This window comes from Petaurus breviceps, unplaced genomic scaffold (assembly GCF_028583685.1).
Source record: "Petaurus breviceps papuanus isolate PSGF00001 unplaced genomic scaffold, PetGlider_PUasm1.0 90574, whole genome shotgun sequence".
NCBI lineage: Eukaryota > Metazoa > Chordata > Mammalia > Diprotodontia > Petauridae > Petaurus > Petaurus breviceps.
In genome coordinates, this window is record NW_027187277.1 from 6,337,480 (window position 1) to 6,362,987 (window position 25,508).

The 25,508-nt window shown below is 38.1% G+C and overlaps 1 protein-coding gene across 1 annotated transcript in view; it reads left to right on the top strand.

The window, feature by feature from the left end:
* Positions 1 to 25,508, top strand: part of UBASH3A (ubiquitin associated and SH3 domain containing A) — a 131,603-nt gene that overhangs the window by 22,843 nt on the left and 83,252 nt on the right. Inside the window, exon 4 of the mRNA XM_069063412.1 lies at positions 6,930 to 7,128. Coding sequence (XP_068919513.1) covers positions 6,930 to 7,128 — 199 coding nt within the window. The remainder of the gene's footprint in view (positions 1 to 6,929; positions 7,129 to 25,508) is intronic.

Sequence of the window (25,508 nt, forward strand, 5' to 3'; positions counted from 1 at the left end):
ATTATTTGACTCAGGCTTTTTAGAAATATTTTGAAATTTTGCTGGATTGGTCTGGTCATTTTTCTTAAAATACCCTCACTGTACAAGTGTGGTCTTTGTTTATAGAGAAAAAGTTAAAATGTGGTTCTGTTTAATGAAATTTCACAGATTTCCTCTGTGATATGCTGTCTTTAGGAGATGTAGCCCACCGTGTCCTCTAAGAAGGCAGATATAATTCTGTCTTGACTGACTTTGTGTGGTTGAGCTTTTGGAGTGCTACTTGGAAATAGGGATATTCTTTTTTAAATGTTGAATAGGAGGATAATTTGAGCTTCCTTTTTCTTCCTTTCATTCTGCAGAGATTGTTAAACTTATATTGTCTAAGTTATAATAATATTGACCTTGAAAATCTCTAAAATTTTCACTTAAGGATTAAAAAATTCCTACCTGGACCTACTTTTGACATCCCAGTGTTTCTGAACCTCTTTTGGCCATTATTCAAACCTTATCCCCCACCCCCACCCCCCACCACTTAATTCTTTATTCTTCTCTACCTCCCTGTGGCTACATGGTATTTGAATTGCTTTTTTCTGACTACTTGCAATATTTTTTCCTTGACCTGGGAGCTCTGGAATTTGGCTACACTACTCCTGAAAGTTTTCATTTGGGGATATCTTTCAGGAGGTGAGCAGTAAATTCTTTCCATTTCTGTTTTACCCTCTGGTTCTAGAATATCAGGGCAGTCTTCCTCGATAATTTCTTGAAATATGATGTCCAAGCTCTTTTTTTTTTATCACAGCTTTCAAGTAGTCTGATAATTCTTCAATTATCTCTCTTCCACCTATTTTCCATGTCAGGGTTTGTTTTTTTTTTTCAATTAAGGATTTCATATTTTCTCCTAATTTTTCATTCTTTTGATTTTGTTTTATTGTTTCTTGATATCTCATAGTCATTAGCTTCCACTTGTCCAATTCTAATTTTTAAAGAATTCTTTTTTACAGTGAGCTTTTGTATACCCTTTTCCATTTGGTCGACTCTACTTCTTAAGGTGTTCTTTTCTTAAGTTAATTTTTTTTTTTTGCTTTTTGGAGGGGGGAAGACAGGGTAATTTAGGGTTAAGTGACTTGCCCAAGGTTACATGGTTAGTAAGTGTTAAGTGTCTGAGGCCAGATTTGAACTCAGGTCCTCCTGACTTCAGGGCTAGTGCTCTATTCACTGTGCCACATCACCACCCCTCTTCAGTGAATTTTTGTACATCTTTTTCATTTAGCCAATTTTACATTTTAAGGCATTCTTCTCTTCAGTAAATTTCTGTGCTTTTTTTTTCATCATTTGACTTATTCTATTTCTTAAGGTATTATTTTCTCCAGTATTTTTTTTTGCCTCCATTACCAAGATGTTGACTCTTTTCATGATTTTCTTGCATCACTCTCATTTCTTTTCCTAATTTTTCCTCTACCTCTCTTATTTGATTTTGAAAATCCTTTTTAAGCTGTTTCAGAAATTCTTTTTGTAGGGGCATCTAGGTGGCACAGTGAATAGAGCACCGGCCCTGGAGTCAGGAGGACCTGAGTTCAGATATGGCCTCAGACACTTAACACTTCCTAGCCGTGTGACCTTGGGCAAATTACTTAATCCCAATTGCCCTCCAAAAAGCAAAAAAAAAAAAAAAATTATTTTGGGGGACATGAGTACAATTCGCATTTTTCTTTGAGGCTTTAGATGTAGCTGTTTTGACTCTGTTATCTTTTTCTGAATTTGTGGTTTGATTTTCCTTCTCACCATAGTGACTTTCTATAGTTGTTTTTTTGTCGTTGTTGTTATTTGCTCCTTTTTCTAGCCTATTTCTTCACTTTTAACTTTATGTGAAAGTTGGGTTCTGTTCCCAAAGGGCACTGTCCCAAGCTTCAGATTTTTCATGCTGCTATTTTCACAACTAGTTCTGGGAGACAGTAGGTTTTCATTTAATTATTAATCAATTATCAATTATTAATCAATAATTAAATAAAAGAAGAGGTGCAGTCACTGTTCTCCTGGATTGTGAGTCACAAGCACTCTTCTCCACCCTGGAACAGTGCACGAAGTCCCTATACTCCTGTGGGTGAATACTCTAGTGTGCTAATGCTCCTCCTCCTCACCCTGGTAATGTAAGAGTCCTCCACCTCCTGCCAGCAAATGGTTCCCCTCTGTTCAGTTGCCTGACCCCTTTACTATCTATGGGCTGAGAGCTCTGGAAACTGCCACTGCCAATTCAGCTACCCCCAACACTTGCTTGCTGGCTTTCTGGGATGTGACCTGCATTAGACTGCACTCCACTTTCATGCCAATGAGATAGATCTTACTAATGACCTTCTAAGTTGTCTTGAACTGGAAATTTGTTTCACCCTATCCTTTTCTTGGTTCTGCTGCTCCAGAATTCAATTTGATGCATTATTTTGGAGGAGAATTTGGGAGAGCTCAGCCAAGTCCCTGCCTTTACTTTGTCATCTTGCTTCTGCCTCCTATCAAAATCTTTTCCAAGTCACTGTCCCCCTTTGTAACATCTCCCTTAGCATAGTGCCTTTCACATTGTAAGTATTCTATAAATATCTGGTAGTAACAGGACTGTGTTTGCTCTAGCCTCAAGTGGTAAATAGTCAGATACAGGCAACCAAAAGTAACAGAAATCTTTGGAATCAAATGAAGTCAAATTAAACCTCCCTATTCTATATCTCAAAATCTTTTTCCTTTAATCATCCTTTACTCCAAATCTGTGGAAGAGATGGCCCTTCTATCTCTCAAGGCCAACCTCTATATTTGGGTTATTAATTCTATTCACCACTTTGTCTTCTAGAGATTGTTTCTTGTCATTTCCCCCTATCTTTTGTCTTCAGTATTTCTGTATATTTCTATTGGTTCCTTTCCCATTACCATTGGATATTCTCAGGTAGAGACCAACTTTAAGAACTTTCACTTGGTTCTTCCCTCTCCTCAAGGCATTATCCTACATGTCTTCTCCCTTTCACCATAGGCAAGAGTGTGGTAGTGGATGAGCTAGGTGGTACAGGGTCTGGAGTCAAGTAGGACCTCAATTCAAATCCAACTTCAGACACTAGCTATGTGACCTTGGGCAATTCATAACCCCTGTTTACTTTAATTTCATTATTGGTAAAGCAAGGATAGTAACACTTTTCAGGGACCAAATTATATAATATCTATAAAAGTTTTAGTACCATGACTAACATATAATAGATGCTACATAAATGTGAGCTATTATTATGATTTAGATTATGAAGGACATTGTTACCTTGAGTATCTCTTTGGAATCTGGGTGAATCTTTGACCCACATATGTGAAAACTTAGGTTCTAAGTCAAATTCATATATTTCACTAGAATAAATTTTAGATGAGTCCATAACAAGGGAAAGATAAGGCATTTGGGGGGAGGGGAGTGGAATTCATTCATAAGATATAACCTGTAATTCAGTACCCTCAGTTAGCTAGCAGATCAGTCAAGAAATAAGTATTCATTAAATGCTTATTATATTACAGGCACTGTGCTAAACACTAAATATACAAAGGGGAAAACAGTTACTGCCCTGGAGGAGCTCACAAATGAATACCCAGAAGAGACTTGATTCTACTATCCTAGGACTGTCTATCCTATTACACAACTCTTGTTATGATTGGGCCTTAATCTGAAGGATTTTCTGGTTAGAACTGTCTGCTGAAAATCTTCTGCAAGCTGTTGATGTGACATTATTATACTTACACCTTCCTTATCCCAACGAGGCCTTCCTAGTTCATTTTTTTGATCCCTCTCCCATTTTGTTACTGGTTTATCCTCCTTGATCCCATCACTACCACCATCAACATGGCACCTGCCATGGCAGCCTTTTTGTCTGAAAATACTGTGTAAATCTAGACTCCTAGCAACTCTGTGCATTTGACCAAATAGCACATCTCACTTGGCATCAGGGTTCCATTCAACTCTCTCTTTCACTGAGTTGTACTTTCCCAGGCTGCACTCAGGTTTGAGTATCAATAAATCATTTTAACCTGTCTCAGGATCACTTTGTGCCTTTCAACTTAACTCCACCCTAAATTTACATGGCAGTTTTCTAATGAGGGTAATATAATAATAACATGATAATAATAATATAATAATAACATGGGTAATATAATAATAACATAATAATAACAATAATAATAACATGAGGGTAATCTCAAAGAGGAAAGCACTACTAGATGGAGAACTCCAAATAGCCATGAACAGAAAATAGAATTTGATGTGAGTCTTGGAAGAAGCCAAGGCTTAAGTGAGGAGGCTTCAAGCATGTCGGTTAGCCCATCCAAAGGCATCAGACAAAGTATGGTTTTATTACTTTTTTATTATTTTATTTTAAATTTTATAATTTATTATATATATGTATATTTCTATATATTGTATATAAGATATTTCTAAATTTATAATTTAGTATTTTGTTATAAATTTTATAATTTATTTATCTTATTACAAAGAGTACTGTTTAAGTAATAGTAAGCAGGTGGGGCAGCTAGGTGGCACAGTGAATAGAGCACGGGCCCTGGAGTCAGGAGGAGCTGTGTTCAAATCCAGTCTCACACTTAACACTTATTAGCTGTGTGACCTTGGGCAAGTCACTTAACCCTGATGGCCCTGCCTTCCCCCTTCCAAAAGGCTAAAAAAAATAGTAAACAGGCAAATTTAGCTGGATCTTAAAGTGTGTAGAGAGGAGTAAAATTTATAAAAAGACTGGAAAGAGAGGGAGAGGTGAGGTTATCCAAAATTTTCAGTACCAAACAGAGCACTTCATATTTTATCAAGGAGCTAATAGAGAACTACTATAGTTTACTGAGTCAGGTAGTCAGATCTATGCTTTAGGAAAATCACTTTGAGAGCAGAGTGGAGGAAGGATTGGAGTAGGCAGAGGTGGAATGACTGATTAGAATGTAAAGCAGAAAGGAGTGAGACAAAAGATCCCTGAGAGTAAAATCTGGACGTGGACTTTATTACCGCGGGACTGCCGGGGTCACATACCCAGATCAGACAGTGAGTTGGCATGGACAGTGTGCCAGTTTTTAAAGTGATTCCAGGTAAGCCGAGACTACAATCAGTGATTTGACAGTATATATTTGAATTTCCCTCGCGCGAAATTTACCCTAGGCTGAAGGACAGGGAACCTAGAATGGACGAAAATCCGGGGGGAAAATGGGGAAGATCTGGTGGAGGGCAGGGGGCAGGGGATGGAGGAGAATGGGGAATATTTGATGGGGGCCAGGGGACGGGGAAGGATGGGGAAATACTCAACAGGGATTTTACTGAAATTCCTAGGCTGAAATTCCTGCTCATGGATCAGTTGGGGGAGGCAAGAGTGGAGTCATGCTCAACAGAAGGCTGTTGTAATAATCCAGGTGATTAAGAACCTGAACTAGGCTGATAGCTGTATGGGTGGAGAGAAGGCAAATACAGGCTTACAGTATAGCAAATTGATCAAGGAAGTTCTCCAGGAAACCTCCTATGTTGGTTACTGGAAGAATTCATTTATTCTTTTAGCGGTAAACTCTGTGAAGACAAGGGCTATTTGATTTTTGTCTTTAAACCTCTCACACCTAGTATGGTGCTTGGTAAATATCAGGCATAGCACAAATGCTTGCTGAATTGAGTTGAATATATAATAAGGAAACCTTGTCTATAAATTATTTATTAATAGTTGCTTGCATGTAGTCTTCCTCGTTAAACTATGAGCTCCTAGAGAGCAGAGACTGGTTTTTGCTTGTCTGATTGCTTGTTTTGCCTTTCTCTGTGCCTCCAGGGCTTAGCCCTGAACTACACTACAGGAGGCACTTAATAAATGCTACTTGACTGAATGAGCAACATGCACCAGCAGGCTGAGGCCTTCTATTATCATTCATTCTAGCTCTGCTTCATTGGGATGCTAAACTGAGAGAATGTTGTTTGCAAAGTGTTCTTTGGAGCCCTTTTCTCGGCATAGCTCCTTGTGGCTTTGTTTTACTGGAGTCCATTCAATATTCATGTTTTGGGGACACAGCATTCCTATTAGAAGGACAACAAGATTTCCAAAGAGTCATAGAGATCCTAGTCAGATCGTTGCTATGACCATGGACTTTGAATCAGTACTAGACTCAGACAGTGATTGGAATAAACTTAATTGTAACTGGGAGTACACTGGCTGGATTTTGTTGGTTGCGCTGAGATAGATGAGGGGCCATTTAACCTAAGGTAGGGACTAAAGACTTCTTAACCTGACTTATCAGGGAGAGACTTTCTAGGCACTCCACCCAGGCAGATGGGAACAAAGATCCCAGAAAATTTTCCTTTAGAGCTAAAGCCTGCAAACTGGCAGAAACTTGGCAGGGGAGATACCAGGAGATGACAATACTCAGTAAAGAACAAAGATGAAAAACTGATAATGAATAAAAGAAAATAGCATGATGGTACCACTAGAAAACATTGGAAGTCCTGAAACATTAGAGGTATATACACTGGCCCTACATCCTCATCCTTTTTACATATGTGCCCTCTAGGCATGTTTTGTGGTCATGTGTGTTCTCTACATGTAAATTATTTCCCACTGATGTGGTAACCTGTGGGATAATGTACTCAATAAGGAATAGCTTTCCTGGAAGCTAATATGTGAGAAGGAATGCCCCAGGTGCTCCAAATTTAAAAAAAAAAAAGATCCTGACTTGTGGCATAAGGATAATAGGTGGAAAGGGGAGTAGCTGCTTGTACTCCAAACAATGAAATGAATCCACAGATGAAAGACTATTCAATAAGTGTTTCACTTTGATTGGCAAGCACCATACCTATCTCTTATCAATTTTATCATATCATATTATCACATTATAATCAATATTATCTATCTCAATCAAAGCTTGTATGATTCCTCTCAGGGACAATGCATTTTTTTTACTTGTTTTTTTCTTAGTGTGAAGACCAGAAAGTGGAATATTTATATGAGGCCCTGAAGAGAGCTGGTGACAAGACTTTGAGCTCCTTCCCTTCTACTATCCCTTTGAGTCTCCATTCTTCTATCAGTTACCTTGGATTCTTCATTAGTGATAGCTCTGCAGATGTTATTCGAGAATTTGCCATGACTTTTGCAACGGAAGCATCTATATTAGCAGGTAGGCCACCACTGTTCATTGAAACTACAGAGTTTTGTTCAATAAGGAAATTGTTCATTTGTAATATGAAAGTGAGCCATTACCATAAAAAGGAATTCTAGCACTCAGAGGAAATTCACTTAATGACATAAGGGAAAGGGGGAATCTAAGGTAATCTAGTACTTCAGTGCATGTGTGTGGTTGAAGTAAACTGGAGACAGTGATCATGGGAGCTGAGGGCAGTAAAATGCTAGGAGGCAAGGGTGTTAATAGAATAAGGAGGTAGGGACCAAAAAAAAAGACAAATGTGAGAAGGGGCTGAATTTGTATTTGGAAGAGAAAATGACATGGAGGTCCATAGATGATAGCAATTAGACTCTGGTTTTTCTAGATTTAATCTTTTTTTGGAGGGGGGAAGGCAAGGCAATTGAGGTTAAGTGACTTGCCCAAAGTCACACAGCTAGTAAATGTCAAGTGTCTGAGCCCTCCTGACTCCAGGCTCAGTGCTCTATTCACTGTGCTACCAAGCTGCTCCCAGGTTTAATTTTAAAGAAAGAAAACCTACTAAGTGATGGCGGCAAAGGGAATATCTGAATTAAGAGAGAAAGTAGAGTTAATTGATTATCCTTTTGTTTTTGTTTTCTCTACTAAAGAGAATGAATTTCCACTAGAAATGCAAAAATAACTAATAGGGAATTGACACTCAAGATAATTGAGGAGATAACATGGAAACACCTACTTATCCTAAATGAATTCAAGTCACTTGGCTCAGATACAGTGAATCCTCAGGTACTAAAAGAGCTGGCGAATGTAACTACTGAACCATTGTCAGTACTGTTCACATGATTATGGAGAATGGGTGCAGTATTGCATGACTGAGGAAGGGTAAATGTTTTCGTGATTTTTAAAAAATGAAACAAGTTTGCAAATAATATGCTAGTGAGCTTAACTTTGATGCCTGGAAAAGTTATGTAATAGATTGTTGAAGAAATAGTGGGGGACAGTTAGGTGGTACTAGAGCACCAACCCTGGAGTCAGGAGGACCTGAGTTCAAAACCAGTCTCAGATTTATTTTTTTGCTTTTTTTTCAGCCTCAGATATTTACTAGCTGTGTGACCCTGAGCAAGTCACTTACTCCTAGCAAAAATAAATAAAAGTTGAAAAAAAGAAATGATTAGTGAACATCTAGCAAAGAGCCATCATAGTTTCATTGAGAACATATCATACCAGACTAGACCCATTTACTCTTTTCACAGGTCACTAACCTAGTAAAGCCAAAGTATTACTCTGAATATAGTTTCACTATGCAAAGTGTAATACAAAATGTATATGGTGGCATAAATTCCTGGTACTCTGGGTAGGATCAGGTTCAATATAATACAATATTCCATTGCACAGCTACAGTAGAATTCAGTAATTGCACAGTTCCAACTTCTGCCATTTTCTTAACAGTAAAAAGAGCAGGTGTCACACTCAAGGAGCTGGCTTTTAAATGCTGGTCAAAACAGATTAAAATATAATTGGGAGGGAGATTTGTGTGGCAGGGCCACTGTGGCTCAGGGTGTCAGTGGGGAGGAAACTGAGCATTGTACCTTTCAAACACTGTTACTCATATGTGCTGTAAATGATGACATAAATGAGCACTGAGTCCAGGGAAACTGGGAGCCGACAAAGACACAGAAGAAATGCAGCACAAACAGAGGCTACAGGCCACAGCAAAACAGGTCAGGCTTGCAAAGGTGACTTTGGACCACAACAATGCTGACTTTGAGAAGAAGATGAAGCAATTGATTGATATCACAAGCCAAATACAGGATGAATGTGTGATTGTTTTGCATGACTGTAATGGAGATGTCAATAGAGCTATCGATGTCCTGCTGGAAGAGAGCCCAGATGCGCATTCCTGGGAAATGGTTGGGAAAAAGAAGGGAGTTTGGGGCAGAAGGATGGTGGGCAAATGGAAACAGGAAAGCTAAGATAATCAAGACTGAGACAGAAACTACAACAGGAGACTTAGTAAGTAACCAAAGCAGAGAAGAGGCATCAAGTACGACTGAAGGTTTTAGGGTCAGGAAAATGGACTGGATGCTGCCAAGACTGAAGGCCCATTTGGAAGAGGCACAGAAACAGGTCAAAGTGACCACAGATGAGGCATAGGTGGCTCTGAAAGGAGGGAAGGATGGCTTACTGCCCAAGATATGGGAACTTTTCACCCAGCCAATTGTGCAGAACTAACCATGCCAAAAGGCAGCTGGGTGTTACAGTGGATGAAGTGCCAGGCCTGAAGTCAGGAAGACTCATCTTCATGTGTTCAAATCTGGAATCAGACACTTATTAGCTGTGTGACCCTCAGTAAGTCACTTAACCCTGTTTGCCTCAGTATCCTCATCTGTAAAATTGAGTTAGAGAAGGAAATAGCAAACCATTCCAATATCTTTGACAAGAAAACCACAAATGGGGTTACAAAGAGTGGAAGTGACTGAAAAAAAATGACTGAACAACAACAAAAAAGCAACACCAATGGAAACTATCTCAATCCAAAGGGCTATAAAAATGTGCATAACATTTGACCAAGCAATACCACTTCTAGGGCTGTATCCCAAAGAGATCATTCAAGTGGGAAAAGGACCCATGTATACCAAAATATTTATAGCAGCTCTTTTTGTGGTGGCAAAGAATTGGAAATCAAGGGGATGCCCATCATTTGGGAAATGGCTAAGGAAATTGTGGTATATGAACGTAATGGAATACTATTGTGCTATAAGAAATGAGGAGCAGATGGACTTCATAATAACCTGGAGAGACTTGTATCAACTGATGCTGAATGAGGAGAGCAGAACCACGAGAACATTGTACACAATTACAGACACATCATATTTATGATGACTGACTTTGACAGACTGGGTTCCTCTCAGCAAGGAAAAGTTGTAAGACAGCTCCAAAATACTCATGAAGTCACATCCAGAAAGTCTCAATGCAGTTGGAAGCAAACTACTTGTTCTCTCTCTTTTTCGTTTTGTTTTGTTTCTTCTTCCTCATTGTTCATACCATTGGTTATGATCTTTCTTTACAACTTGACTAATGTTTGATGTAGAACCTGTATTGTATTGCATGCTGCCATGGGGGTGGGGGGAAGGGACAGAGAAGGAGGAGGAGAAATTTTGGAACTCAAAAGCTTGTGGAACTCAATGTTGTAAACTAAAGGTTAATTAATTAATTAAGAAAAAAAAATATGACAATAATAGTGGTAACATGGAGAACAATTCAGGCAGTTTGGGGCCAAACAATGAGATGAGTTCATAGAGCACTGTGACAGAGGAATGGGGAACAGAAGATTGGAATAAATATCTTACTGAGATGAAGATTTTTACTGCCTCTAATATGTTTTTAGAGTCTCTGCCTGCAGAAAATGTGACAATCACCACTGGTCAGAAGAATGACCATACTATTTTATTAGGGAAGACATCTTCAATGGAGAATGAATGAACCAACCTGGATCTATATCAGGGCCCTTCCTTTGCCCAGTCTCTGGTATTCAGTCACTCAAGGTAGAGCACCATATGACAATCTGTAGCCAAAAGCACTTTCTTCTCAAGACTGAGACAGAGACTACAGTGCAGCATGGTGAGCATACTAGGAAAGTAGTTTGGTAATGTGACCAAAGCACCACAGACTTTTAACCCTTGGAGCAGTTCAAGACAGCCCAGGTTTTGACAGTTTTGAGCTTTGACAGCTCAGCACTCTGTTAGATGGGAGCACTACCACTTCCTCTTGGGACGTGGGCTCCACAACACAATCCCCAATGCTAATCCAGTGTGATTTGACATTATCTTTAGTTTCCTTGCTGACAAGTCAGTCAGCACTCATAGTCATTGAGTAACAAATACTACCACCACAGAACACGCAGCACATTATCAACCCAACAGAATACAGTTGTCATTATCATCTTCTGGACACACTTCAAAACCAATTCTTTTGCACACAAGCATTGAAAGTGAGGTTAGTCTTCATTCTTCCTCTAGCACACACCTGCACAAAATGAAGAGGAACGTTTTTCAAGAGTCACCTGAAATCCTTTGGCATAAGTGGCTTGCAGTCAACAGGATGTGCAGGCCAGCTCCAGTACCTTCTTCACTCCATACAGCAGGATCTTGGTGCCTCTTCCTATGATCAGGATTTCATCCAGGCTAAACAATGGCAGGAGTCAAAATTCTGACACAGATATTCCATATTTCTTCCCTATGGGTACAAGGATCTTTCTTTAAGAAAAGTCCTAACCTAGGACTGTGGTTCCACTGTGACATAATATCATTCTCTATGAACTGGGGGAAATATATTAGCATATATATCATTTTCTGGTAATTCAAAAGGCTTTTTTATCCAGGTTATTTTATTTATTGTTAGCATTCATTTTTTTTAATTTTGATTTCTGGGGATTGGAAGTGGAGCCAAGATGGCAGAGTAAAAACAGGACTTCTGTGCAGCTCTAACTCAAACCACCTCCAATACATGTAAAAAAATTACTCCAAACAAATTTTAGAGCTACAGAAACCACAAATTAACAGAGAGAAACAAATCTCCCACTGAAGGCAGCCTGGCAGGCCAACAGGAAGCAACTATTGCAACAGGCTGGGAGCCAAACACAGTCCCCCATGAGTCCTGGCTCCAGCCCCAGGGTGGCCCCAATCTGCAGCAGTCTGACCAGACTTCAGGAGAGTGATCACCACTGGCTGTGACAGTTTCCAAACTTCTCAATCCACAAACACCAAAAAGAAAGTAAAAGGTCGGTCAGGAACTCTCTTGGAACTGAGTAAAGAAGAGTGCATTCAGGCTTCTGCCCCCCAGCTGCCTCAGGAGCTCCTGGCCTACAGATTGTAGGGGGACCAAGAGACCATTCAGAGGGTAATCACTCTTGCTTTAACCTGCTTGGATCTAGATCGTGGTCTTGGGTGGTGGTCCTGGGGTGTGTGGCCAATTTGCCAGAGTTTGTGCAGGCTGCAGAGAGGGCACCCAATTAATAGCTCCAGCAGCTGTGAAAACCCCAGTGATTTGGGACAAAGCTCTCTGAAATCTGGAAGCAGAGTTCTATGATGGCAAAGAGCTCAAAAGTCAAGTAAATGGATGGCAATATGAGCAAGCAGAGGAAGCACAAACAGACCATAGAATCCTTTTGGGGGGACAAAAAGGATCAAAGCATGGAATGGGAGGAAGACAATGAAATCAATACTCCTGCACCAAAAACTACCAAGAAAATTATGAGTTGGTTACAGGCCATGGAGGAGTTCAAGAAGGATTTTGAAAATCAAGTAAGAGAAGTGGAGGAAAAATTGGGAAGACAAATGAGAATAATGCAAGAAAATAATGAAAACCAAGTCAACAGACTGCTAAAGGAGACCTAAAAAATTCTGAAGAAAATAACACCTTTAAAAATAAACTAACCTGGAGGCAGAGTTAAGATGACGAAGTAGAAACAGGACCTCTGCACAGCTCCGGTTCTCAAAACCTCCAATCCTTGTAAAACAGGACTCTAAACAAACTTTGGAGCTACAGAACCCACAAAATGACACATAGAAGCTAACCTCCTCCTGAGGCTGGTTAGGAAACAGCCAGCAGAGTGCTTGGGGAGACAAGCCCAGCTCCACACCAAGGTTTTAACCCCAGGGCGGGCCTGACCAGCCGCCGTCTAGAGGGACTCCAGATCACCAGCAGCTGTGGTGATCCAGAATTATCAACACATAGATGCTAAGGACAAAGTGAGAGGTCAGTGCAGTGTGGACTTTGGGTCCCACTAGTTGGGAGGGTGTCGGCTTTTGCCCCTGGGACAAGAAGCCGCTGAGGGCTGTGGCACAGCCGCCCCCACATGGCAGCTTCAGTTCCTGGCCCGTAGACTATAGGGTGACCAAGCAACCACTCTGAGGGGTAATGGCTCTTGCTTTAGCCTGCTTGGCTCTGGATTGTGGTCTGGGGTATACAACCAGCTTGCCAGAGCATGTAGAGGCTTCAGAGAGGGCATCCAACTATACCTCTGGCAGCTGAGAAAACCTCAGTGTTTGTAACAAAGCTCCCCTGTCTGATGGCAGAGTCCTACTGTGACAAAAAGCCCAAAAGTCAAGTAATTGAGAGGCAAAATGACCAGGCAAAGGAAGCAAACCAAGCAAAGCAATCCAACATTAGACTCCTATTTTGGGGACAAAAAGGAGCAAAGCATGGAACAGGAGGAAGACAGAGAAGTCAGAACTTATGCAACAAATGTTTCCAAGAAAAATACGAGCTGGTTACAGACCATAGAGGACCTTAAGAAGCAGATAAGAGAAGTGGAGGAAAAATTGGGAAGAGAAATGAGAACAATGCAAGAAAATTACAAAATGAGAGTCAACAGTCTGACTGAGGAAAATAACACCTTAAAAAACAAACTGACTCAAATGGCAAAAGAGGCTCAAAAAGGCAATGAGGAGAAGAATGCCTTACAAATCCAAATTTGCCAGATGGAAAAAGAATCTCAAAAGCACACTGAAGAGAATCAATCCTTCAGAAATAGATTGGAGCAAATGGAAGCTAATGACTTTCTGAGAAATCAAGATGCTGTTAAACAGATCCAAACAAATGAAACAATAGAAGGCAATGTGAAATATCTCACTGGAAAAACAACTGACCTAAAAAATATATCCAGGAGAGATAATTTAAAAATTATTGGACTAGCTGAAAGCCACGATCAAAGAAAGAACCTAGAAATCATCCTCCAAGAAATTCTCAAGGAAAACTACTCTGATGTTTTAGAACCAGAGGGCAAAATACAGGTTGAAAGAATCCACCTATCACCCCCTGAAAAAGATCCCCAAAAGAAAACTCCTAGAAATATTATAGCCATGTTCTGAAATTCCCAGATCAAGGAGAGAATATTACAAGCAGCCAGGAAGAAACAATTTGAATATTGTGGAAACACAATCAGGATAACCCAGGATCTGACAGCTTCTATACTGAAGGACCGAAGGGCTTGGAATGTAATATTCTGGAGGTCAAAGGAGCTGGGATTAAAACCAATAATCACCTACCCTGCAAAATTGAGCATCATGTTTCAGGGGGAAATATGGTCACTCTGTGGAGTAGAGGACTTTCAAGCATTCTTGATGAAAAAACCAGAGTTGAATAGAAAATTTGACATTCAGATACAAGAAGCAAGAGAAGTATGAGAAGCTCAACAGGGAAAAGAAATCATAAGGAACTTATCAAAGTTGAACTATTAACATTCCTACATGGAAAAACAATAATTGTAACTGATGAAACTTTTCTCACTATGAAAATAGTTGAAGGGAATAGAAATATATATATCAGAGGGTATACAGGCATATGAATACATATGTAAATGTGTGTGTGTGTGTGTGTGTATATATATATATATATATATATGTTTACAGGTATACAAAGATAGAGGGCACAGGACCAATTTAATAGGAAGGAATGATACTTAAAAGGTGAAATTAAGAGGTGAGAGAGGAATATAATGAGAGGAGACAGGGAGATACAGTATGGGATAAACTATCTCATATAGAAGAGGCAAGGGGAAATGGCTACAATGGAGGGGAAGAATAGGAAGGCAAAAGGGAATGGGTCAACCTTATTCTCATTGAATTTGGCTCAGGGAGGGAATGACATACACACTAAATAGGGTATCTCACCCTACAAGAGAGTAGAGGGGAAGAGGATGAGAGGGGGGATGATGGAAGGGAGGGCAGGCTGGGGGAGAGGGAAGTTGGAAACACTCACTTTTGAAAAGGGATGGGATAGGGGTGGCCAGGTGGCACAGTGAGTAAGAGCACCAGCCCCAGTGTCAGGAGACCTGGGATCAGTTCCAGCCTCAGATACTCAGCACCCACACAAAAATAACTAGCCGTGTAACCTTGAGCAAGTTACTTAACTCCGATTGCTTTTCAAAAAAAAAAAAAAGTAAAGAAAAGGGACGGAATAAAGTAGAGAACAGAACAAGTGGGAGGTGGGATAGGAGGGAGGGAAATATAGTCAGTCTTTTACAATATGTCTGCTATGGTAATATTTTGCATTAGGTACACATGTACAACCTATACTGAACTGCTTATCTTTCCAGTAAGGGTGGGTGACAAGGGAACAAGGGAATGAATCTGGAATTCAAAGATTTAAAATCAAATGTTTAATATATATATATATATATACTATTATTAATACTATTTTATATGTAATTGGGAAATAAGTTATATAGGCACTGGGTATAGAGATCCACCATGCCCTACTGGAAAAGTCTAAGGGGTTATGGGAGAAGATATGGGAGAGAGCAAATTGGAGGAAGGGATATCCTGTGGGACTGCTATTTTGGGGTGGTGGGTAGGGGAAAAATGGGGAGAAAATTTGTAACTCAAAATCTGGCAGGAATGATGTAAATCAGAAGTTAATAAAGCATTTGAAAAATGAAAAAAAATGCTGGATTACAATCTATTAAAAAAAATAAACTAATCCAAATGGCAGAAGAGATACAAAAAGCCAATGAAGAGAAGAATACCTTAAAAAGCTGAATTTACCAGATGGAAAAGGAATTTCAAAAACTCACTAAAGAGAATAATTCCTTCAAAATTAGATTGGAGCAAATGGAAGCTAAGGACTTTATGAGAAATCAAGATATTATAAAACAGATCCATACAAATGAAAAAATAGAAGGCAATGTGAAATATCTCATTGGAAAAACCACTAACCTAAAAAATAGATCCAAGAGAGATAATTTTAAAATTATTGAGCTACCTAAAAGCCATGATCAAAAAAAGGGCCTAGAAGTCATCCTTCAAGAAATTCTCAAGGAAAATTACCCTGATATTCTAGAACCAAAGGGTAAAATAGAAATTGAAAGAATTCAACAATCGCCTCTTGAAAAAGATCCCAAAAAGAAAACTCCTAGGAATATTATAGCCAAATTCCAGAATTCCCACATCAAGGAGAAAATATTACAAGCAGCCATGAAGAAACAATTTGAGTATTGTGGAAACACAATCAGGATAACACAAGACCTAGCAGCTACTTCATTAAGGGATTGAAGGGCTTGGAATATGATATTCCAGAGGTCGGAGGATCTAGGATCACCTACCCAGTAAAACTGAGTATAATGCTTCAGAGAACAATATGGTCATTCAATGAAATAGAGGACTTTCAAGCATTCTTGATGAAAAAAACAAAGCTGAATAGAAAATTTGACTTTCAAATATGAGAAGCAAGAGAAGCATGGGAAGGTAAACAGGAAAAAGAAATCATAAGGAACTTATTAAAGTTGAACTATCTACATTCCTACATGGAAAAACAGCAATTGTAACTCATAAGACTTTTCTTAGTATGAGGGTAGTTGAAGGGAATATATATGTATGTATAGGAGGGTGTATGTGTGTATAAACATATATGTATATATATATATATATATATATATATATATGTATACATAGACAGAGGACACAGAAGGTGAATACAAAGAGATGATATCTAAAAAATAAAATTAAGAGGTGAGAGAGGAATATATTGGTAGGTGAGAGGGAGAGAGAATAGGGTAAATGATCTCATGTAAAAGAAGCAAGAGAAAACTGTTACAATGGAGGGGAAGAGCAGGAAGGTGAAAGGGAATGGGTCAAACTTACTCTCATTGAATTTGGCTTAAGGAGGGAACAACATACACACTCAATTGGATATCTTACCCCACAGGAAAATAGAGGGGAAGGGGATAAAAGGGGGGATTAGAGAAGCGAGGGCAGAATAAGTGGGAGTGGGACAGGAGGGAATTATAATTAGTCTTTCACAATATAACTACAATTGAAATGTTTTGTGTATACACATGTACAACCTATGTTGAATTGCTTATCTTCCCAGTGGGGGTGGGTGAGGAGGGAAGAAGGGGAAAATATCTGGAACTCAAAGTTTTTAAAACAAATTTTTTTTAAAAAAAATTGCTTTTTACATGCAACTGGGAAATAAGATATACAAGCACTGGGGTATAGAAATCCATCTTACCCTACTAGAAAGTTAGGCGGGGCGAGGGGGGGGGGGAGAAGGAAGGAGGATATAATAGAGAACAAGATTGGGGAAGCAGTATTCAGTAGGCTTGCTATTTTGGGGTGGGGTAGGGGAAAGATGGGGAGAAAAATGTGTAACTCAAAATCTTGTGGAAATGAATGTTGAAAACTAAAATTAAATAAATAAATTGAAAAGAAAGAAAAAAAATTTGATTTCTAACTTCTCTCCCTCCCTCAAACTCCTCCCTCATTCATTGAGAAGGCAAGCAATATGATGCCCATTACACACACAAAGTCATGCAAAACATATTTCTGTTTTACCCATGTTACAAAGAACACAAAAGCAAGAAAAATAAAGTGAAAAAATATCTCTCAATCTGCACTGAGTTTATGGAGGTAGATAATGTTTTTTTATCACAAGTGCTTTGGAACATCTTGGATCATTGTATTGATTAGAGTAACTAAGTCTTTCACAGTTGATAATCATTAAAACATTGCTATTGCTGTTTATAATATTCTCCTGGTTCTGCTAGCTTACTTCACTTTGCACTAGTTCACACAAGTCTTCTTAGGTTTTTCTGAAACTATCATCATCATTGTTTCTTATATTACAATAGTATTCCATCACAACTTGTTCAGCTGTTCCCCAATTGATGGTTATCCCTCAATTTCCAATTCCTTGCCATCATTAAAGGATCTTCTATATTTTTGTACATTAAAAAGGCTTTTCTGGGGCAGCTAGGTGGCATGGTGGATAGAGCACCAGCTCTGGAGTCAGGAGGGCCTGAGTTCAAATCTGGCATCAGATACTTGACATACTAACTGTGCGACCCTAAACCCAATTGCCTTGCCTTCCCCACTCTTAAAAAAAAAAAAGCTTTCCTCTTTTTTATCTCTGGGATATAGACCTGGAAGTGGTATAGCTGGGTCAAAGGGTATGCACAGTTTGACAGACCTTTTGACATATTTCCAAATTGCTCTCCAAAAGATTGGACCAGTTCACAACTCCACCAACAGTATACTAGTGTACCTGTTTTTTCCATGTCCCCTCCAGCATTGATCATTTTCCTTTTCTGTCTTATTAGCCAATCTTATGGCTATTAAATGGTACCTCAAAACTGTTTTAATTTGCATTTCTCTAATTATTAGTGATTACAGCATTTTATGAATATCAATAGCCTTGATTTCTTCTAAAAATTACTTGTTCATATCTTTTGACCATTTATCAAATTGAAAATGGCTATTCTTCTATTATTGTGGAAGAGATGGAAAGATTTAGGCTGAATGACTTCAAGTCCTTAATGTTTCAATATCCAACTGACAGTAAAGCTCCAGTAAAAGTGTCCCAGGAGTTTAGAGTTGGCCCTTTCTCATTTTTGTTCCAATCCTCCACATTCCCAAATTTAGTGTTATAAATTCCTCATTCCACCTTGCCCTATGTATCAAAACAGTTGTGATTTTTTTTCTATACATGCATTTATCTCACTCCTCATCACCTCATGCCCACACCATTGTAATGGACTTAATTTATCTGCCTGCCTTAATTCTCTCCCTATTCCAAGTAACTACCAAGGTGATTTTCCTGAAACATAGATCTGATTTTATCATCCCTCTACTCAATAACCTGAAGTGGCACCCTTTTGCCTGTAGGATAAAATATAAAATCCTTTTTCTGTTATAACCTATTTCTCACTTATATTACCAGGCTCATCACTGTTGCACATACTCTAATCTGTTCCTAACTCTAAAGTTTATGCGACCCCCACATGTGCTTCCCATTAACAGACAATATAGAAATACATATTAGATTAGACATTTACTAAGTTGGTAACAGTAGCTACAAAATATAACCCCCATGAGGTATGCTCCTCCATTAATACATATTGCATCTGTGAAAAAGTGGGCACAATATTAAAGTATTTTCATGGTAAGGTACTATGTATTATGTATATATAGGCATCACATGTGGTTAAGTCCTTTCTATCCTGGTGGATTCTTCACAAAGCTTCTCCCTGGGTTTAGCATCTCATTTGGGTATGTTGCTTAGCTTGTCTCCTAGAGCATGTTTCTCTTCATAACTTGACTCTCAAACTCCAGGACTAGGATTCTCTTGAGTTCATAGCTGGCTTTTTCTACCAGATGTCCCCATGTCTTACTCCTAGAAACTGCTTTCTCCTTCTTTGTTGTTGTTGTTTTTCATTGCTTTATTGACAGCTTGGCAATTAGTTTCTAGTGTAGTACCCTAAAGATCTGTACTTAGCCTTGTGTTGTTTAACATTTTTGTCAATGATATGAAAAACCAAAATGACATGCTTATTACATTGGTAGATAATAAAGAGTTGGGAGTAATAGCTAATACAGTACATTACATTGTCAGAATCTAATATTATTTTTATGGACTAATGCACTAGGATGAATTGAATAAGATGAAATTCAGTGGAGAGACATATAATGTCTTATATTTGGTACAGGGAGTCAAAATCTAGAGTACTTGCTTAGGGAGGAATGGACAGGCAATAGTTACTCTGAAAAAAAGCCACAGATTTGAATGTTTTCGTGGATTAGAAGCTTAAATTAATCAGTATGTTATGGAAGCCATAAGAAGATAATTCCTGCTTGGATACATTATAGGAATAAGTAAATGATAGTTCCACTGTACTCTACTCTTGTCATACATTATGTGGAGAACTGTGTTCAGCTCTGGGCTGCTCCATTAAAAAAGGATTTTGATAAGCTCAAAAGTATCCACAGGAGGATAATCAAGATGATGAAGGACCATGAGTCCATGTAAAGGAATTGGGAATATTTAACCTGGAGAAAAATAAATTTTGTGGAAATATGGCTAGCTATCTTCAAGTATTTGATGTAGAGAAGAGGTTAGACTTCTTTCATTACAGCCCTTTTCACACTTCGCTTGTCTTATATTTGAAAGTCAAATTTGTGTTCAACTTTGGTCTTTTCATCAAGAATGCTTGAAAGTCCTTTATTTCATTGAATATCCATTTTTCCCCTAAAGTATCATATTCAGTTTTGCTGGGCAGATGATTCTTGGTTTTAATCATAGTTCCTCTGATCTACAGAATATCGTGTTCTAAGCCTTTCAATCCCTTAATGTAGAAGCTGCTAGTTCTTGTGTTATCCTGATTGTATTTCCACAATACTTGAATTGTTTCTTTCTGGCTGCTTGCAATATTTTCTCCTTGACCTGGGAACTCTGGAATTTGGCTACAATATTCCTAGGAGTTTTCCTTTTGGCATCTCTTTCAAGAAGTGAGGAGTGAATTCTTACAATTTCTCTTTTTACTTTCTGGTTCCAGAATATCAGGACAGTTTTCCTGAGAATTTCTTGAAAGATGTTATTTAGGCTCTTTTTTTGACCATAGCTTTCAGGTAGTCCAATAATTTTTAAATTATCTCTCCTGGATCTATTTTCCAGGTCAGTGGTTTTTCCAATGAAATATTCCACATTGTCTTCTATTTTTTCATTCTTTTGGTTCTGTCTTATACTTTCTTGATTTCTCATAAAATCATTAGCTTCCATTTGCTCCAATCTAATTTTGAAGGAATTATTTTCTTCAGTGAGTTTTTGAAATTCCTTTTCTGACTGGCAAATTCAGGTTTTTAAGGCATTCTTCTCCTCATTGACTTTTTTGACCTCTTTTACCATTTGGTTAGTCTATTTTTTAAGGTATTATTTTCTTCAGTACTTTTTTTGGATCTCCTTTAGCAAGCTGTTAACTCATTTTTCATGATTTTCTTCCATAACTCTCATTTCTCTTACTGTTTTTTCCTCTACTTCTCTTACTTGATTTTCAAAATCCTTTTTGAGTTCTTCCATGGCCTGCAATCAATTCATATTTTTCTTGGAGGCTTTTTTTGTAGGAACTTTGACTTTGTTATCTTCTTCTGGTTGTATATTTTGTTCTTTTTTGTCACCAAAGTAATATTCTATAGTCTGACCTTTTTAAAAGCTGTTAATTCATCTTCCCAGCCAAATACTTGACTTTCTAATTCCCTATCAAGGCAGGATTCTACTTCCAGTGGGAGTGGGGATAGAAGTGGGTTGGGTGAACTGTCCCAGGCTTCAAGGGTTTTGTATAAGCTGCTGAATCTCTCACTGTCTGTGGGCCCAGAGCTCCAGAAGTAGCCACTGCTGCCTGCCACCTCCACTACTCCAGGGATGGGGCCAGATTGCATGTGCTCCTCTTTCACCCAGGTCCCACAGAGTTCCCTACTGATCTTCCATGCTGTTCTTGGCATTTGTTGGTTGAAAAGCCTGGAAATCCCCACAGCTGTCAGTGATTCAGTCCCCTGAGGCTTGCTCAGGTCTCTTCTGTGCCCTCCCAGTCTGCTGTGATGTACACTTCCTGTCGGCCTTCCAGGTTGTCTTGGGATGGAGATGTTTCACTCTGTCATTTTGTGGGTTCTGCAGCTCTAGAATTTGTTTAGAGTCAATTTTTACAGGTATTTGGAAGGGTTTGTGGGCAAACTCAAGCAAGTTATTCTTTTACTCCATCATCTAACTGCTTTCTCTTTTAAGTGATTGACTCTGTATATGTGTACCTGGAGTGTGTTTGTGCTCTGTCAACTATGTGTGGAATTCTTTTGAACTGACTTTCCACTGCTATATGTGACTCTCCTTTTGAGAAAATAGCTCTGGGTCTAACTGTGGTTCTGGTTCTGGTTTTTTGCTAGATGCCATAGCTGATGGGGAGTGGGAAGATGAGATAGGAAAGAGAAATACTTTGAATTTCTGAAGTCCTAAATCTGGGAAATTGCTCAAGTTGATCTTTGGTGTGTAGTGTCTGTTTTGGAGAGGTTTTTTAAAAGTTGAGGAAATCAGACAAAATATCTAGTCCTCCATCTTATTAATGCTGTGACTAGACTGATTATTATATTTGAATAAATATATTTGTTCATAAATATATATTATTATATTTGTATAAATATAAAAATATTGTATTTATATAAAAAGATAAAAATTTAAAGGGAGAAATGTAGTTTTATATAAGTTCAAAAAGTTAATTTTACAAATATAGGATGAGGGGTGGGGGAGGAGGTGGGGTTGTTAGACATCAGATTGTCTAAATAAAGATATAGGGATTTTAGTGAACTACAAATTTAATATGAATCAACAATACAATATAGAAGCCAAGAAAGCTAAAATGAGCTTGAATTTCATTAAGAAAAATAAGGATTTTCAGAATAAAGCAGTGACAGTTCCACTCTACCCCATATCTGAAGTATTGTATTCAATCCTAGTTGCATAGTTTCAAATGAACAAAGTGCTTTACAAATATTATCTCATTTTATTCTCACTACAATGCTGGGAGGTAGATACTATTATTATCCCTGTTTTACAAATGAAGACATGGAGGCAGACAGAGGTGAAGCAATTTGTTTAGGTTTACATAGCTAGTAGGCGTCCGTGGCTATATTTGAACTCATCTTCCTGGCTCCAGGTCTAGTTGAATCACTGTGCCATCTAACTACCTAAAAAACTAGAAAACAATCAGGGTGCACTGGTAAACATTTAATAATCCACTCTCCAAAAACACCTTACATACATTTTAAGTTTAACTTACAGCATTAACATTTTCTCCATCACTTTTTAAAGTCTTGATAATTTAAAAAATCAAATCCCAATTTGTAGCCTTTCCTGATTTCTAAGGTGTATAGGCTCATACTAAAAATTTAACAATAAAGAATGACTTTAAGCACAGCCCTCCAGCACAACCCTGAACAACTAAAGAAGGCAACCAAGATGGTGAAGGGTTTTGAGTCTTTGACATGTAGTGAGAGCTGACTTCTCATATTTAAAGGTCGTGTAGAAGAGAATTTTCACTGAACCCCAGAACCCCAGATCCAGGGGAAAAAAAGAGAAGTTGTCAGGAGGCAAATTTAAGCTTAATATGAGGAAAATTTTCCTAATAATTAGAACTAGGCAGGAGCAGCCAGGTGGCTCAGTGAGTAAGAGCACTGGCTCTAGTGTCAGGATGACCTGGGGATCAAATCTGGGCTCAGATACTTAGCACCACACCTACAAATAACTGGCTGTGTAACCTTGAGCAAGTACTTAACCCCGATTGCTTAAAAAAAAAAAAAAAGAACTAGGGGCAGCTAGGTGGTGCAGTGAATAGAGTACCAGTCCTGGAGTCAAGAGGACCTGAGTTCAAATCCGAACTCAGACACTTAACACTTACTAGCCATATGACCTTGGGCAAGTCACTTAATCCCAATTGCCCTGCCTCCCTCTCTCAAAAAAAAAAAAAAGAATGAAGCAGGTAGCTTCTAAAAAATAATAATAATTAGAACTATCCAAAAGTGGAATGAAAGTAACTGATTCACCCACATTGGAAAACTGCAAGCAGAAGCTGGATGATCACTTGTGAATGTTGTGGTTAGAATAAATGACCACAATGGGTGGCTAGGTGGCACAGTGAATAGAGCACTGGCCCTGAAGCCAGGAGGACCTGAGTTCAAATCTGGCCTCAGACACTTGGCACTTACTAGCCGTGTGACCTTGGGAAAGTCACTTAACCCCAATTGCCCTGCCTTCCCCTCTCCAAAAAGAAAAAAATAAAGAATAGATGACCACTGAGATCCCATCTGCTCTAAAATTGTATGATTCCATGAAAATGACAGTGGGAATCAAGAAGTATTCATAACCCCTCTTTCTCTTGTACCTGTGTGTCAGAGAATCTGAAAGAAAGAGCAACCTATATTAAAGAGGGTACTAAGAGATGGAGTGCTTTCAGGAAAAATTTAAGGTACAGTGGAAACCAGAATATAGAAGTATTGTAAGAAGATTTATTGGACAATAGATTTTTATCTGGAAGGGACATTGGAGTTCATACAGTCTAATTCCTTTATTTTTAATATAAGGAAACTGAGGCTTAGAGAGGTAAAGTGATTTAGGTAACACAATGGTAGATTTTGAAATTAGATCTTCTAGACCAGTGATCTCCATTCTTTTATTGCATATCTAAATTTTTATGATTGAATGCATCCCAATGTGTTTCTATTTGTTTATAAATTATATATGTAATGCATGTTCTACTACATTAGGTTCATAATATAAACATAGAAAATAGAAGTTAAAAGAATAAGATAAAATTTTTTAAAAATATCTTAAATTTAATAATATTTTAATGAGAGCAATGTAGTTTAAAAAACTTCATTATTTTTTTTTTAATCTTGGTATAATACTTTGTGTTACAGAGATGTGAAGTTCTGGTTCTAATTTCAGTTTATTATGATGCTTCCCAAAAACGGAAGAAGAGGGGGAAAATTCAACAAAATTGATCAATACATTGAAAACTCTGAAATTATATGTGATACTTTAAATACATGGAACCCTCTCACTACCCCAGTGTCTGCAAAGGATTAAGAGAAAGGATATCCACATAACTCTTCTTTGGGGTCAAGCTTTTTTTTTAAATTTATATTATTTTTTATTTTTTTATAATTTTATGATATTCATTTTTTCTTGTTTTCAGGGTTTTTTCTACTTGCACAGCCATAGATATTGTGTATATTATTTCTCTGGCTCTGTTTATTTCACTTTGCACTCATTCATGTAAATTATCATACACTTCTCTGTATTTGTCATGTTTGTCATACTGTAATATTCCATTACATTCATGTTCCACATTGTTTAGAACTGTTTCATTTTTTTTTAACCAGAAGCTTCAGTGTCTTGGAGACACATTTTTAGCCTATAGAAGATAATGCTTGAAAATTTAAGTACAACTTCCTTCCACAAATGTGAACCAATGGGAAGGGATAATCCTCAGATTTAGTGGTGGTGCATTCTTTGAATCTGGAATTTCAGGTTTTTCATGTGTATTTTAAGAACTGATAGACATATTATAAATGCCCAGGTATAGTTGAAAATACATGTTTCCAAAGATTATATTTTTGTGTTGGTTCCTTCATGGAAACAAAGTTGTTTTAGATGAATGAAATTGCAAATGGATCAGACATTGTCTGGCCTCATACTTTATCCTGGCATAGTCTTCCATGTCAGCTACTTGATTATATAGAAGTGTTTTACATAAAAATAGAAACAAAACTTGTTTTATTTTTAGTATTTTTTTAAATAGAATTCAAGCCTTCTCAATGTGATTTCATATAGGAAATAAAGAGGTAGACCTAGCTGTGGTGTAATGAAATGAGAACTGGATTTCAAGTCAAAAGATGCACTTTGAATTTACTCATGTGACATCAGGCAAGTCACTTAATTTCTCTGACTCTTAGCTTCCTCATTTGTACAATACAGAAAAATCCTTAAACTACCTACTTCTCAAGTTTGTCATGAAGAAAAGAAGAGAAGAGAAAAGGAAAGGAAAGGAAAGGAAAGGAAAGGAAAGGAAAGGAAAGGAA